General features: G+C 55.8%; 1 protein-coding gene across 1 annotated transcript; it reads right to left on the bottom strand.

The window, feature by feature from the left end:
• Positions 1 to 606: 606 nt before the first annotated feature.
• CUNH6orf132 (chromosome unknown C6orf132 homolog) lies at positions 607 to 13,918 on the bottom strand. The gene is made up of 5 exons (XM_027895215.1): positions 13,723 to 13,918; positions 9,448 to 9,563; positions 4,466 to 4,541; positions 1,320 to 4,161; positions 607 to 1,033 (listed from the first exon to the last, which is right to left on the bottom strand). Exons 1-5 carry the CDS (start codon positions 13,871 to 13,873, stop codon positions 928 to 930), a joined length of 3,291 nt encoding a protein of 1,096 aa, XP_027751016.1. The 5' UTR covers positions 13,874 to 13,918; the 3' UTR covers positions 607 to 927.
• Between the last annotated feature and the right edge of the window lie 1,083 nt (positions 13,919 to 15,001).

Here is a 15,001-nt window from a genome sequence, read left to right as displayed (position 1 = left end):
GGCAAACTAAAGCCAAGTCTCAGCAGAGCAGTTTATAAGGACGCTGTGGTGGAGGTTACATGGAGGTTCCACCAGCACAACACCTCAGCAAGTCGCTGGCACCCACCAGCTGAAAAAAGAAAAGAGGGATTGCTCCACATCCCAAGCCTCCAAACTGCTTTAGAGTCGCCCATCCAGGCCTCACAGCCTCCTTCCACGAGGAATAACTACCAACAGAGACATTTCCAGCGATCAAAAGGCACAGCAAAGCAAGGCCCCTGCTCCCAAAGCTGCTCCCTGGGGGAAGAGGAGGACAGGCACTGACAGCCAGGAGCTGTTGTAAGGCATCAGCATGATTGATTTGCTCCAGGCTGTTGGAGGAGGTGGGGACAGGAGAGGTCAGGATCTGGACATCCTGAACTCTCTATCCTATTGGCCTCCCACTCTTATTTTAATCCCCCTACTCTGAGCTATACATTGGCTTGCTTCTTTAGGCACATCTCCCAGTTGGTTTCTCCCTATTCCCTACTCCCAGGCACATTGGGAGTTAAACCAACTCAAAAAAACCCCAATCCCAAACCAATTTTCCAGTGGTGATGCTCTTCAAAGAGAACTGAGGACGCTCTATGGCTTTCTTAGACGACCTATCAGGCTGCAATTCTGAAAACGATCCAAGGGGGACAGTGGGGAAAAAGGCAAACCACGTTTGCTCACGTAACAAGGCAGCGGCCTGTCCGCAGTAACTTACTCTCCGTGACAGTCTTTTGAGATAAAAGTCCCGAGTCCCAGGGTCACCCCCCACCTTCTCCAGCAGCAGTTTCAAGCAGCTCGTTTGCTGGCTGGGTCGGGACCGTCCCTGGGGCCCGTGGAGAAGGAAAGGACCATGCCAGGCACCTCGTCCTCCCTTCCCAGCCGGGTGCAGGTGGCAAAGCAGCCCTGGGGACGAGCCTACCGGTGGCTGCTCTGGTAGGCGTAGGAGATGGGCTGGCGTGTCCCGGGCCTGACGGTGAAGGTGTTGGTGGGTCCGCCGTACTGGGGGCTGCCGTGGGCAGGTCTGCAGGGAAAACAGAGAGAAAGTGACTGAAAGCCAAGGAAACCCTTTGGTTTTAGTTGGTTTTAGTTGGTATTGCAATAATGTGTTTTATTCTTGTTCTAGGGGAGCAGGGTGACTTCTGTGGCTTCGTGTCTCCACTCAGTGATGTGGGGAGGAGGGGCAGATGGGCACCCACTGGGACCATCTGGGAGCAAGGGCACAGCTGGGACCAGAGAGGAGCCATGGACAGTCATGGCTCTGGGACACCAAGGACAGGGAAGGGTCAGCTGAGGGGGCACACACGTACCTGCTGGCTGCCAGCACGCTGGCGGGCGAGAAATCCCCGTTCTGCCCCTTGTACTTGGTGTCGGCCCCGGCGTTCCCGTACACCACGGCCTTCCCAGCAGCATCCACGGAGGGCCGCCTGCCCTGCACCCCCGTGGGGCCGTTCCTGAGGGCAGGGCCCAGGCGGCGGGACCCCTCCCCACCCACGGAGCTGAACCCCCCGGGGCCGTAGGAGGAGAGGGTGCCCGTGGCCCGGGGGGCTGCGGCCGCCCGTGGGTAGGAGCTGTCGGGCTCGGACACGTACAGGCGCTTCTTGATCAGCGGGCGGGGGTTCGGGCCGTGGCCGGAGTAGCCGCTGGAGCTGCTGTAATCCGGGAACTGGGGCATCAAGTCGCCGTTCCTCCGGCTCTTCTCCGAGGGCAGCGGGGCTGGCGCCTCGTGGTTGACCCCGTAGCGGCCCCCGTAGCCGGGCCACCTGAAATAGCGCGGCTCCTCCGTGCCCCGGCTGCAGTCGGGGAAGCTGGGGCACTTGCGGCTCTCCTCCCGGCTCGGAAGGGCACCCTCGTCCGCCTCGTTGCTGAACTCGGGGGGTGGGGGGATGATCCCGTAGTCCAGCGCCGTCTCCCCGTTCTCCTCCTCCCTGGGCACGGCGTGGCGCGATGGGATGGGCTGGTTTGGCTGCCCCGAGTCCAGCAGGCCCCGGAGCAGGCTGGAGGCAGCGGCTCGTCGGTGCCCAGGCAGGCCGGGGGGCTGCGCCTCGCCCACCGCCCGCACATCCCGGCCCTGGTCCGAGGAGCTGGAGAAGGAGGGAGGTTTGCTCCATCCAGACCCCGCTGCCGCCGGCCGGGGCACCACGGTGAAGGAGTAGGGCTTGGACTCGTGGCGGAAGAAGTTGGTGGAGGTGGTGTCCGACGAGGCACTGCTGAGTTTCAGGGGTGGCTTCGCCCGCAGCGCAGACCCCACGTCCCCGCCCTGGCGGCCCCGCTGGGCGCGCTGCCGGGCTGCCAGGAGCAGGGCCATGGGGGACCCCCGCTCCACCCGCTCCCCTGTCACTGGGTGGATCAGCACCTCCTCCTGGCCCGCTCCAGAGGTGCCCGGGGGGCTCCTGGCTGAGCTGCCAGGGCCGGGAGGTTCAGCTGAGCCTGGGGCAGAGGGAGGCTCGGCCGAGCTGGCCCCAGCCCGGTGCACTTTGTACTGGAACACGGCCGTGCTGGGCTGTGGTGCTGGGCTCTGTGCAGGGGAGACGGGGGGCGAGGGGGAGGCAGGAGCAGGGGGCTCCTTCGCTGGTCCCTGAGGTGGATCCAGGGGGCTCAGGCTGCTGTTGAGGGACCCAGGAGCAGGGGTCAAGTCCTCTGTGGCCTTGCCAGTGGTAGGAGCGGGATGGTCCTCATGATCTGTCTCATCCTTCTCCACAGCAACCACCGGTGCTGGAAGCGGGCTTGGGACCGGCTTTGGCAGCACCAAGTCACCTGCTTCGAGGGGGCCCTTCCTCAGGTCAGGGGGGCTCTTCCTCACGTGTGGGGTGCTGATGCCATTTTCAGTGCCCTGCTTCTGGCCCCCAAGCCCTGGGGCAGGTTTCCCCTCTTTCTTCAGGGACAGCACGGCCTCCAGCTCGTTCCTGATCGTCATCACGCTGCGGGTGTGCGTGGCAGGGCTGCTCTCCAGAGCGGTGACCGTTGTGCTGGGAGAGCCCCCGTTGGTGCTGGGGGGGCTGCTGGGCACCTCTTTCTTCTCACTGTCCCCTCCCTTGGATAACCCTGTGTCCTTCCCAGCAGGTTGGGGCTCACTGAGAGCAGGTTCCCTACTGCCAGCACGGCTGGTCCTGCTGTCCATGGGCTGGGAAGCTGCCGGCTTCTCCACGGGCCTCTCCTCCCTGCGCGGGGAGCGCAGCAGGGCCGACAGCTCATGCCGCAGCTGGTTCAGGTTGTTGGCGTCCTTCCAGTCATCCTCGCAGCTCGGGTAGTCCGGAGGGGGCAGATCCAGGTCGTTGGCAGTGAGAGGCTCAGGTTTTGGAGGAGAGTCTCTCTCAGCTGTTTTCTGCTGGGGAATCTTCTCCACCTCAGGCACAGGGGACCGGCGGCCGGCTTGGCTGAGCCCTGAGCCCGGCTTGGGGCTCAGGGGTGGGGGTGTCAGCACAGCTGGCTTGGTGACGGGTTTCCTTTGCTCAGCTTCTCCCCCGCCACGAGCCTTGGCCGCGGGTCTGATGGTGAAGCAGGGTGGGAGAGGGGGCCGGCTGTGAGGCTGCCTGGGGAAGGGCTCCTGCCGGGCAGGCTGGTTCTCCTGCACGGGGATGGAGGAGGAGCGGGCCGGGGCCGGCGGGGGCACCTTGAAGGACCTGGGGAAGGTGAGGTGGGGCTCGGGGCAGTGCTTGGGCTGCAGGCTCTCCTTGGGGCTGGGGGCAGCGGGCACGCCGGGCTCAGCAGGGCGGACAGGCCCCTCGGCATCCGCCTGCCTCGTGTTCAGCACCGTCTCGGACTTCCACTTGGAGATGCCGGAGGGGAAGGGCGCCGGGTCCTGGACGAGCAGCGAGGCACCTGGTGGGGCTGGGGGGATGAAGTCTGGAGGAGCTGGTGTGCTGGGGGAGGACAGGGCAGAGGCTGGAGGTGGTGGAGGTGCCACGGCAGGAGGTGGTGGCACCACCTCGGGTGGCGGAGGCGGCGGTGGAGGCAGCACTTCGGGTGGTGGAGGGACCGGCGAGGCTGGAGGGGGTGGCACAGGCGCCGGTGCTGTTGGAGGGGGCGGTGGGGGTACTGAGGGTGGAGGAGGGATGTCCTCATCCAGGTCATCCCCCTCCAGAGCCTGTGGGCGCAGGTCCCCCACGGAGCTGTACATTCGGTAGTTGCCATTGATCTGGGAGCCAGAGCCTAGAAAAACAAGAGCGAGAGCACAGCGGTGTGAGCACCTTCTCCACCAGCACCGCCACGGCCAGTGGTCCCCCCAGAGAGCCAGCCTCTTGCTCAGCTTGTCTAAAGTCACTCACCCCTTAGAAATTAATTCATTTTCAATGGCTTCAAAAAATAATTCATAGTAGGCTGTATTTTGGCATGGAACTCTCACGAGCAGACTGTCTGCTCCAGAGCTCCATACACACACACACTTCCTGCCCTGAGGGCTCAGCCCTGCTGAGCACTCTGTGCTGGCCAGGACTCTGCAGAGAATATCCCTTACCAAGAGCTGCCTTTTCCTCAAAGTCTTCTGGCACTGAAGGCGTTGGCACAGCCACCCCATGGGATTCCTGGGCATTCTGTAAGAGTTAAAAAACCAGAGCTGTTAGTTTTACACCCAGGGTATCAGAGAGAAGGGCTGACAAGCAGATGGTTATTTATCCACGCAAACAGGGGTCTGATGGATCTTCCCAAGACATGGAGGTCCCTGTGGAAGCTGCTGTTGACAGAGTGAGTCAAGTGATGAAGGCTGCACGAGCTTTGGCCACAGTTTCCCTGTGGTCAGTGCAGAGGGGCTGGAGAGGAGCGTGGCTATTTCACATCCCACCTCAGCAGCAGCACTGGCTTCTCACCACCCGTGTTCCAAGCACACTGAACAGCTCCCATGGGTTTTGTGGGTCTTGCTCTCCAGCAAGCACTGCCAGCTCACACCACAGTCACACACACACACACACACACACATCATGCTGGAGTCACAGACAGACCTTCAGCTTTTTGGGAGACTGGCACCAGCATATCTGAACACCCTGGGGAAAACTGCTACTTGTGTGGTTTGTGTTCCACTCTCAATTACTCCCTTCACATTCATGCTGAAAACTCAGCAGTGCCTTTAGCTGGTACAGGACTGTGCAATTGAGCAGCCCACACATCTGTGGGGATGCCTCCAGTGAGGACACTTTGGGTAATTAGAGCCACCCAGCGTGAGGGATCCTCCACAGGTTGACTCACCTGGAGTCCTGATCAGGGCTCCACCTCACACATCTGCCAGGAGCAGAAAGCCTCTCCTTCCCCCAGTGACTCGCTGCTGGGACTGCTCTGAGGGGTCTGGAGTGGCTCAGGAAGGTACACAAATGCTCCCAAGTGCCAACCCAAACTGGAGCTGAGTCAGGCACAGACATGAGTGAGGCAGGGGCTGGACTGTCACAGAACAGCACTGGGAGAGACCGAGTCCTAGGGACAGTTCTGGGTGCCACAAAGATATAAAACCATTAGAGTGTCCAAAGGAGGGACACAAAGACGGTGCAGGGTCTGGAGGGGCCATATGAGGAGCAGCTGAGGGAACTTGGTCTGTTCAGCTGGAGAAGAGGAGACTGAAGGCGAGACTCACTGGATGCTGCAGCTTCCTCATGAGGGGTGAGGAATCTCTGCTCTGGGTGAGCAGTGACAGGACCCAGGGAACGGCTGAAGCTGTGTCAGGGCAGGCTCAGGTTGGATCTCAGGGAAAGGTTCTTCCCCCAGAGGGTGGTTGGCACTGCACAGGCTCCCCAGGGCAGTGGGCACAGCCCCAAGGCTGCCAGAGCTCCAGGAGGGTTTGGACATCGCTCTCAAGCACATACTGAAATGTTGGGGTGTCCCATGCAGGGTCAGGAGCTGGACTCAGTGATCCCTGTTGGGCTCTTCCAGCTCAGGATATTCTCTGATTCCATGAAATGACGCTCTGGGAGCAGCAGAAACTCGCAGCCGCCTCAGGCAGTGGTCGGGGACATCCCGTCCCATTCCCAGGCTCCAGGTCCACCCTGCTGCACTCCTGCTCACCCCAGGCAGCTGTTTGCACTGTTAACAGCCCTTGACAAAGGAAACATTATCCTGTCATCAGCCTGCACCTCTCCCTGAGTGGTTTCCTGCACACAAAAACCTGGATAATGATTGAGCCCCTGCCCTTTGCCTTTCACTGCCACTATCGCCATTTTCACATCAGGCTGCCAGGGGATTCCAAAGTCTCCTTGAGCGAAGGTCAAGTGGGGTTTATTCATCCAGCCCCATCCGGGCTCAGACAGCACGTTAAGGTTTCACACAGCCCTGGCTGGGGAGCTCAGGAGGTGCCTGATGGGCAGGGCTGATTTAACAGCAGCAGCCCGGGCTCCTGAAAAGAGCCCTGGAATGCTCCAGCTTTGGACAAAACAATAATAAAATACAAATACTTCACTTGCTACATCCATCACCCTGCAGAGGACCAAAGATCCTCTATAACCACACAGGGAACGAGGCAGTTACTGATGAGCCAGGAGTGAGTGAGTGGGAATTCACATTCCTGGGGATTGCAGGATGGATCAGAGAACATTTTGCTGATGGTGAAGCCAAGGTTTGCTACGGGCATCAGGACAGATCTATTAGTGGCAAAACACCAGGCTAGGTGGGCCTTGTTATCTTTAATATCTATATATCTATCTTTATATATATATCTTTATTTATATTATATATATATTTATATAAATATATATATTTATATAAATATACATATCTATCTTTATATATATCTTTTAATTTATATTATATATATTTATATAAATATATATATATTTATATAAATATATATATATATAAAATCTGAGATGTCTCTACTGTTCCTGAAGATACAGGACAAGGTAAAAGAAAAATCCTTGACTTCAACTGAAAGCCAGAGGGAAGGCCAAGGCCAACATAGGTATTTCAAGAGCCAATAATGACACTGTCCAGAGTAATGAGATATCAAAAACTACAAAGAAAAAAACCCCAGCAGGTCCCATTTGCTATGGAAATTCCTTGCTGCCAGAGCACACCGAGGATACCCGCTCATTTACAGGGAAACAAAGATGTCTGAGCACTGAATTAAAAGCAGAATATGCATCCCATGTTTGGAGAGGAGTGGAAAGGGACTGACAGTCGGAAGAGAGCTATGCAAAGCTGGAGGAAACAGTCTGCACTCCATAAATGAGGGGTAATTTTGCACATGTCATTTCAAACTGGGCAAGCCTGTTTCACACCAAAAAACTTCTGATGCAGCTGCCCATGCTCAGCATCTCTCCGAAAAACCACCCATCCCCACGTCATGAGCTGGCCTCTGAAATGGAAAGCATCCCCAGTACGCTGGGGATGACTGGGAAGATTGTTCCCTTGTGTTTGCTCGGGGTGTGGCCAGCCCTGCAAACCTCCAGCTGATTCAGAGCAGGCTCAGGGTGCTGTGCCAGGAACCTGCATTTCCAGTTCGTGGTACCTGGATCAGATCTGTGCACGCTGAGGATCCTGCGTTGGGGGGGGGGGGGGGGAAGCTTTCACTGGAACCACCAGGAATCACTTTTCATGCTTGGAACAAAGTTAGATGTCCCCAGTGAAGGAGTCCCTGCTCTCTCAGGAGAGACTCTTCCCACCCATTAATTGACCTGTTACAAAGACCACCCCAAAATACAACAGCTGAGCCCCCTGGGGTCTCAGAGAGGCCGAGGATTCCTCCACAAATGATCTCCTTGTTTCTGAGCCAGGGAAGTTTGGTGGTTAGCTGAAGGAATTTATTCCCCCAGGATGCCAAAGCCCCGCCTGCACCTGCAGTGCTGGGGGAACCAGGGGGACAGGGGGACATGGTGGGACCCCCCCCCCATCCTCCTGCAATCCCTGCCCTGGGACGGCCAAAGGCCAGGTGATCCACAGGGAAGGAAAGTGCTCCATGTGGGAAGAGCTGCCAGGTGCAGAGGCACAGGGAGCTGCAGGGCAAGGTGTGTTCATCCTCCTGACTCACTGAGCTGCTCCTCAGAGGGTGGCTGGGAGGAAAGGGTTAAGGCAGGAGCTGCAGAACAGCCCAGTGCAGGTATGTAGGTGGCAGCAGAAGCGTCTGTGCCAGATCAAATCATCATCAAGCCTCGTCAAAGTAGCGCAAACACCCGGCAAAGGCTCGTCCTTAAAAAGGTCCCTTATTCCTGCTCATTTCTCCGGCCAAACCTGGCACTGTCAGAAGAGAAGCTCAGGTTTGTGGGGGACCCTCACAAGGGCAAAAGAGCCCCAGGGCTGGCTGTGCCTCTGTGGGCACCAGGGCTTGGGTGACAGCCCTCAGGATTTATCCCAGGGGCATTCCTGCTGTTAATTCCTCTACCACATGCACTTCTACTAGCAAAGCATTTCAAAGCTCTAAAAAGATGCAAGAGGCCAGCTGCACCCTAAAACCCTGCTGATATGGTCACCCCCCCCCACCTCCCCAAACCTGTGCTGCTGGAGAGGAGTTTTTCAGGCACCAGTCCTACAGTTGTCCTGGATCCCACGTGAGATTTTTCACCTGCTGGGATCTTTTACGGGGCATCACAGAGGGAACAACCCCATTGTAACCCCATAGCTGCCCAATTATGCTTTCAAATAGGTAAATAAACTCCCCTCCTGCTTCATCCTTCAGAGAAAACCACCACAACCCCATGAACACCTAACTGTATCATCAGCCCAGCCTATTTTCTGCTCAAGGTGATGGCTGCTCTGAAGGACAGGGATGCCCAGGGAAAACCATCCCTTGCTCTCAGAGAAAGAGATGAGCTTTAAGGTTCCTTCCAGCCCAAACCATTCCATGATTCTGTGAATCCTGCTCCTCACTGTGCTCTTTAGGGAATAAGATCTCTGGAAAGGTGTGGTGCACGGGGGAGGAGAGCTTGCTCAGCACACACAGCAGTGGAACCTCAAAGCCAGCCACAAGCAAGTGTGATTTCTGCAGTTAAAGCCACCCCCAGGCCCTCTGGTCTGGCTGTGCTGGCCTCTTGCTGCTCCAGGCCCTGCATCCAGCTGCTGCTGGAGCACTGGGACCTCTTCAGGGAATGGGTTTGTTCACACAGAGATCGAAAAAATCCCCCTCCCACCCCTTGCACACCTGCAGCATCACCTCCTTGTTCCTCTGCTGCAACAGGACACAGCTCTGCTACTGCTGCCTCCTGCCTGATCCCAGGAGAGATACTGCCAGCAGTGGTTGGATAAACTGCAGTGCAAGCCTGATCTATCATCTACATGCTCAGCAATTCTTTGTTTTTAATTGAAAATGCAAGTCTGATGATGCTCACGCCTCTCCCCCGAGTACCTCGCCTGTGTCCAACACGAAGCCTTGAACTCACATCACCTCTTAATCCCTCCTCCCCACTGTTATTACAGAGTGGTTTTGCTTTTCATTTATTCTCTCCCCTGGGGTAGAGGACGAGAGCAGCAGCCAGCCCAGCTGGTTCTGGGCACCAGTTACACCACGGTGTTGCAATGGATACTCACCAGGGGTAGGAAAGTCAGCAGCGGCCGGACCCGGGGACGAGGTTTGAGCGTTGCTGTGCCAGAGTCTGTCACTGTCCCAAAGCGATTGTCACCGTAATACACCTCGATCACATCACCTGAGGGGAAGAGAGGACTGTTAGCAGCCAGCTCTGGGTTGGGAAACAGGGAAAGCAACGCTGGGCAGCACTGAATTTTAAATGGCGCTGTGGAGAATTTGCTGCGTCAGCTCCCAGGAACGTGCAAAACCCACCAGATCCTGAGCAGAACCTGGGTGGTTTTTGGGGGGTGAGTTAAAGACAGAGGGAGAAAGGTCCCAGATGTGCAGGACAGGCCCTGACGACCCTGTCACACACCTGCACGGCACAGAGAGCCTTCTCAGAGCTCCAGATGATGGAACCGAGCGAGTCCAGGTGTCAAAATCTATTCTGAAGGGCTGATTTCTAGTGGCAGCTAACTTAAATCTACCCCAGGAGGGGTCAGAAGTTAGCACAAGCACTCAACTCACCCCCCTCCCAGATTACATTTAGGGAAGGAAAATGCTTCAGGAGCAACTGGATCATCTCTTTGCAGTGCTGGGAGGATCCAACCCCCAGGAGAGCAGGGCAGGTGTGCACAGAGGTGACACAAACCAGCTCAGAACCAGGATCCACCCCTGGCTGATCCATCAGCAGCTGGAATTGAGGAGGGAGGCAGAACAGAGGGAGGCAGGAGAGCCGAACAGAAGGAGGGAGAGCTGCTGCCCTTCCTCACTCCGCTCTGTGGGCAGTGCTTGCATCGAGGCACAGAACTAATTACAGGAGCTTCTCTCAGCCCTGTCACTCAGACAGTGGAGAGGGACAGCAGAGGTGTCCTGGGCACTGGCTGCCCTGGCTCGTGCCAGGCAGGACCAGGATGAGCAGAGGGAAACCCCTTCCTGCACCACAGTGATGGGAATGGGACACGCAAGAGCTTCCCCAGGAGGTTGCAGCTGCATCCCCAGGGATGCTGCTGGAGCAATTTGTTTCTAATCCTGATGCCGTTGGCAACTGGGGGCCAGACTGTGCTTGACAGACTTCCACACCCCATCCTGCCTTACAGGGCAATGCTCCAAATGACTTCCCTCAAAATACTACTCAAAGTTCAAGATCCCCAGTGTTACAAGCAGGAGAAGCCATCGGGTACTCCTGGTTCCCAGCCCTGTGCTTTCACCTTGAACCACGCCTTTCTGGGCCTGGTTTATTTTCTGACAGTGAATAAAGCTCATAAAATTGATTTAATTACGTTCTTTGTGTCTGATTAACAGCATGAATTAACAGGCAGAAATACTGAAGCACGTAAACCCCACCTTGGCTGGAAGGAGAGATACACAAATAACTCGTAGCCAAGGAGACAGACATTAAAGAAAATATGAGGGTTTGAGGAAGGAGGGGGAAAGGAACAAAATGGCTGTGATTGGAGAGAAAACTCTGCAGGAGCGTTCCCTCCCAGCAGATTCTGATAGTGAAGAGGGAAGAAGGGAGGTGTAGGAGAAGGAGGAAACAACCAACCTCCCCCTCCACCCCAAAAGGCAGGTACAGAAAGAGTTTCTGTCAAGTGACTGGGGCCCCCACCCCATCCCAGACTGCCATGGCACAGGGCTGAGCCTGTCACCAAGGCTCTGCCCTCCTGGCATGGGCAGACAACCAGGAGGAAGCTCCCAAGGAAACAGCTTTGCACCAAGTCTAGTGGGAAAAAAAAAAAAAAAGAGGGGGGCAAAGGCTGCTTCTGTGTGCATCCCACGGAAGGAAAGCACTTGCATGAACACCTGGAATGAAGAACCTGACCACACCAGGGGCTGGGCATGAGCAAGCACAGCCTCTGCTGTGAACTTACAGGTTTGGAGGCAGATGAATTCCACACAACCTTGGAACGTGCCACCGGGCCCAGCGAGCACGTAAGCTTTTCCTTTTGCTGCACCACAAGTTAGGCTGGGATACACCCAGGAGTGTCCACTGTGCCACCACTGTCCTCACAGCCAGTCACAACTTCCTCTCCCTTATCCAAGGGGTTCTTTTACAACAGCTTTCAAACTACTAATCAGCCTGCACTTCAGTCGGTGTGGTTCTCCCAAGAGTTTAACACTTCTTGGCCTGGGAGGGGCCCAAGCAGGGCAGAGAACCCAGCAATTTAACAAGAAGTGTCCAAGGCCAGGTTGGACAGGGCTTGGAGCAACCTGGGCTGGTGGAAGGTGTCCCTGCCCGTGGCAGGGGGTGGCACTGGATGAGCTTTAAGGTCCCTTCCAACCCAAACCACCCTGTGATTCCGTGATGATTAATTTTATGGGTGACCCCACATTCAGTGAGTAAGTAGCAAGAATTAAGGCCGATGCACCGCGAGAGTCTGGACTCAGACAGCTTTGTGGAGCAGTGATAGAACAGTTCCGAGACTTGAAACGACGAGAGTTTTACATTAGACAAGTCACTGGGTAAACTCAGTGAGAAACTGGATTAAAGATCACAAGGGCTTTGATCCTAGATTACTAAGCATCTCTCAAACCTGAATGCTTTTAATTAAAGTAAAATGAAGCGCTTGTAGTTGTGTTTTCTTTGCTAGATAAACAGGACCTGCCTGCTGAGAGCCTGTCACCAGTAAGACCTGTGCTCTGCCAGCCTCATTTCCTGGAAGGAGGGATCAGGAAACGCAGCCTGGGAGGCTGTCGGAAGCGGCTGCCCTCAAATGACTGGCCCTGCTCCGGCCACTTTTTGCCATTCAGCCTGTCCTGGAGACATTTGTGTCTGCTCAGCCATGGGAAATTCAATAAACAATTTGCAAAGCATGTAATGGAACCTCTTCCTACTCGGGGGTTGCATCACCTGGAGTAGGTGCAGCAGGTTTGGCACCGGGGTATCCACAGCTCCCAGCGAGGAGGAGGAGAAGGAGGAGGTGGCATCAGTCACTATATTCAGGAATCTCTGAGTCAGGGACATGCAAACCTACACCCATTCCACATTGCTCAACTTGTGTTTACTTTGTATGAGAAACTAAGGTGGGGATTAGCAGGAGCCGTGGACTCCTCTTGGCAGCAGCACTGACGGTGGTGGCGTGAAGATATGCAGGAAATATTCCAGAAACAGGGCCAGGGATGGGGCTTCCCTTGGCTAGGACTGTGGAGCTGTGGATACCCAGGTGCAATAAAACCTGCCCCTTGGACTGAGCTGTGAGCTCAGCATTCCTCACACCAACCCACACCACTCCCGATGTGGTCACCCAGCTTTGGGGTGTCACACCACCCTCCACAAACTAAACTAAGGGCAGAAACGCCAAGAGGATGCTCGGGATTGATTCAACAGCTCCTATTCAGGCTCAGATTTCAGCACTCCCGGCTTTTCCTTTGCAATCCGACCCACACCTGAACGGAATGCTTTTGTACTGCCACTGCAGAACTGCAGCCACGGAAATCAGGCTTGTAATAAGCAGACACAGCAACTTTCTTCTTTTTTTTTTTTCTTTTTTTTTTTTTTTTTTTTTTTTTTTTTTTTTTTTTTTTTTTTTTTTTTTTTTTTAAATCCAAACCACATCAGAGAGAAGCTTGAATCCTCCTCAGATTTACGACAGTTAGAAATCAGCAATTTTCCTCCTGCCTCGCAGAGTTGCACGAAACTCCCTGTCACATTTTCATTTTATCTTGGTTTCAACAGCTTGGCCTTTGGGGTGTAACCACCTTGCAGTTGCTTTCACAGACAATACTTCACCCTGCACAGCTCAGCAGGCAGCGCTTCCACTTTTTTTTTTTTTCAATCTTGGAAGACTTTGTTGGGCTCTTACAGCCACCAAACTCCATCCACAAACTGCTATCTTCTATCTACCTGGCTCCATTACTATTAATTTGGCTCCCTCCTACATGAGCCTCCAGGGCACCGTATTGCAATTAAAACCACAAAGAAACACAAATAAATCCCGAGGAATATGCAACCCTCAGCTCCCCCAGCGCTGCGAGAAACAGGTTTATGAGTAAATAACTAAAACCTGGGAAGGCGCGGATCAAACATGGCGTGGGAAAGAGCGGCGGGGAAGGCACCAAATAGACTCACAACGACTTGGCAGCCTGTTTTAGTCGAGTTTAACTTCCCGGAGAGCAGCGAGCCCGCCGGAGCGGACCCTCCTCTCTTGCGCATCCCGGTCCCACCGAGCGCGCCGCGGAGCTTCCCAAATGGGCGCTGGATGAGCCCCCTCCGCTCCCTGTCCCCATCCCACCCCTTTTCCCAGCTGTTCCCGGTCCGCACCACCCGTGGCCCCGGGGGGTTTGGGGACACTGACCGGTGCCACCCGCGCTGTCCGAGGTCACCTCCTGCGTGAAGATCCAGGGCGGGTTGGTGGCGAAGAGGGACGTGGCGGTGGGGCTGGAGTGGCGCTTCCCGAAGAGGCGGCTGAAGGTGCCCTGCACCGAGTGGTGATGGTGCTTCTTCATCCTGGGCGAGCCGGGCGCTCCCAGCCGGGCATCCCCGCGCCGAGCCGGGACGGGACGGGACGGGAGCGGGGCCGCGGCGGTGGCGGGAGGGGCGGGGATGGTCCCACCCACGGACCCGCCCTCGCCAGGTGCCCCTGGAGTGTTTTCCGATCGGTCACACGCGGAGCGGTTGGGTTTGAGAATCACGGAATAACCTGAGCTGGAAGGAACGCGCGAGGATCGTCGAAGTCCAGATCCTGCGCCTGCACAGGACAGCCCCAAAATCCCACCGTGTGCCTGAGAGCCATGTTCCTGGGGACACATCCTGTAGGAAACCAGAAATTTAATCCCCAAGGAAAAGGACCTTGGCTGTAGTAAATGCTCATTTACCCATGTGTTTGCGTCAGGCAGCAGGGAAAGGAATAACAGAATCATAAAATGTCCTGAGTTGGAAGGGACACACAAGGATCACCCAGTCCAGCTCCTGGCCCTGCACAGGACACCCCAAAATCCCACCCTGTCCCTTGAGAGCTTTGTCCAAACACTCCTGGAGCTCTGGCAGCCTTGGTGCTGTGCCCACTGCCCTGGGGAGCCTGTTCAGTGCCCAACCAGCCTCTGGGGGGAGGATTTTTTCCTGAGATCCAACCTAACCCTCCCTGACACAGCTCCAGCCGTTCCCTCAGTCCTAACTCTGGAGGGGTTTGACCTTTCTCTCACTCTCTCCTGTGTTTCTCTGCCTATTCACCTGCAGCTGAGACCTGTCCCACGGGCTGGGGTCTCCCCCAAAGCCTTTCCACACCCCCCTATGTGCAGTGCACTGGACCTGGAGTCCCTGTCTGAGATCTGCAGGTGTCAGAAGTAAATGGAATTATCATCAGAGTCAGGGAAAGCTGCCAGGTAATCCTTTCCCTCTGCCCTGGGTATGCCAGTGAGCAAGTTAGTGCTGAGTTTCTAGGGAGCTGAGTGTTTAGGAAGCTTTCCAGAGCCCCTCTGCTCATCCCTCCTGGCTTCTGGGGGACCGTCCAGCCCCAGGAACACCCTGTGTGACCTGAGTGCTCTTGGGGTTTGGGGTGGTTTTGATGCAAAAGCTTCAAGGCAATGGGACTTGACCCCCAAGTCATCTCTTGTTTCAGGCACAAAAGCAAATTT

The sequence above is a fragment of the Empidonax traillii genome, unplaced genomic scaffold, assembly GCF_003031625.1.
Source record: "Empidonax traillii isolate 1590-97213 ecotype Southwest subspecies unplaced genomic scaffold, ASM303162v1 scaffold451:size1465578, whole genome shotgun sequence".
Taxonomy (NCBI): Eukaryota; Metazoa; Chordata; class Aves; order Passeriformes; family Tyrannidae; genus Empidonax; species Empidonax traillii.
The sequence above is the reverse complement of the archived record's forward strand: the minus strand, read 5'-3'. Positions and strand labels throughout refer to the sequence as shown.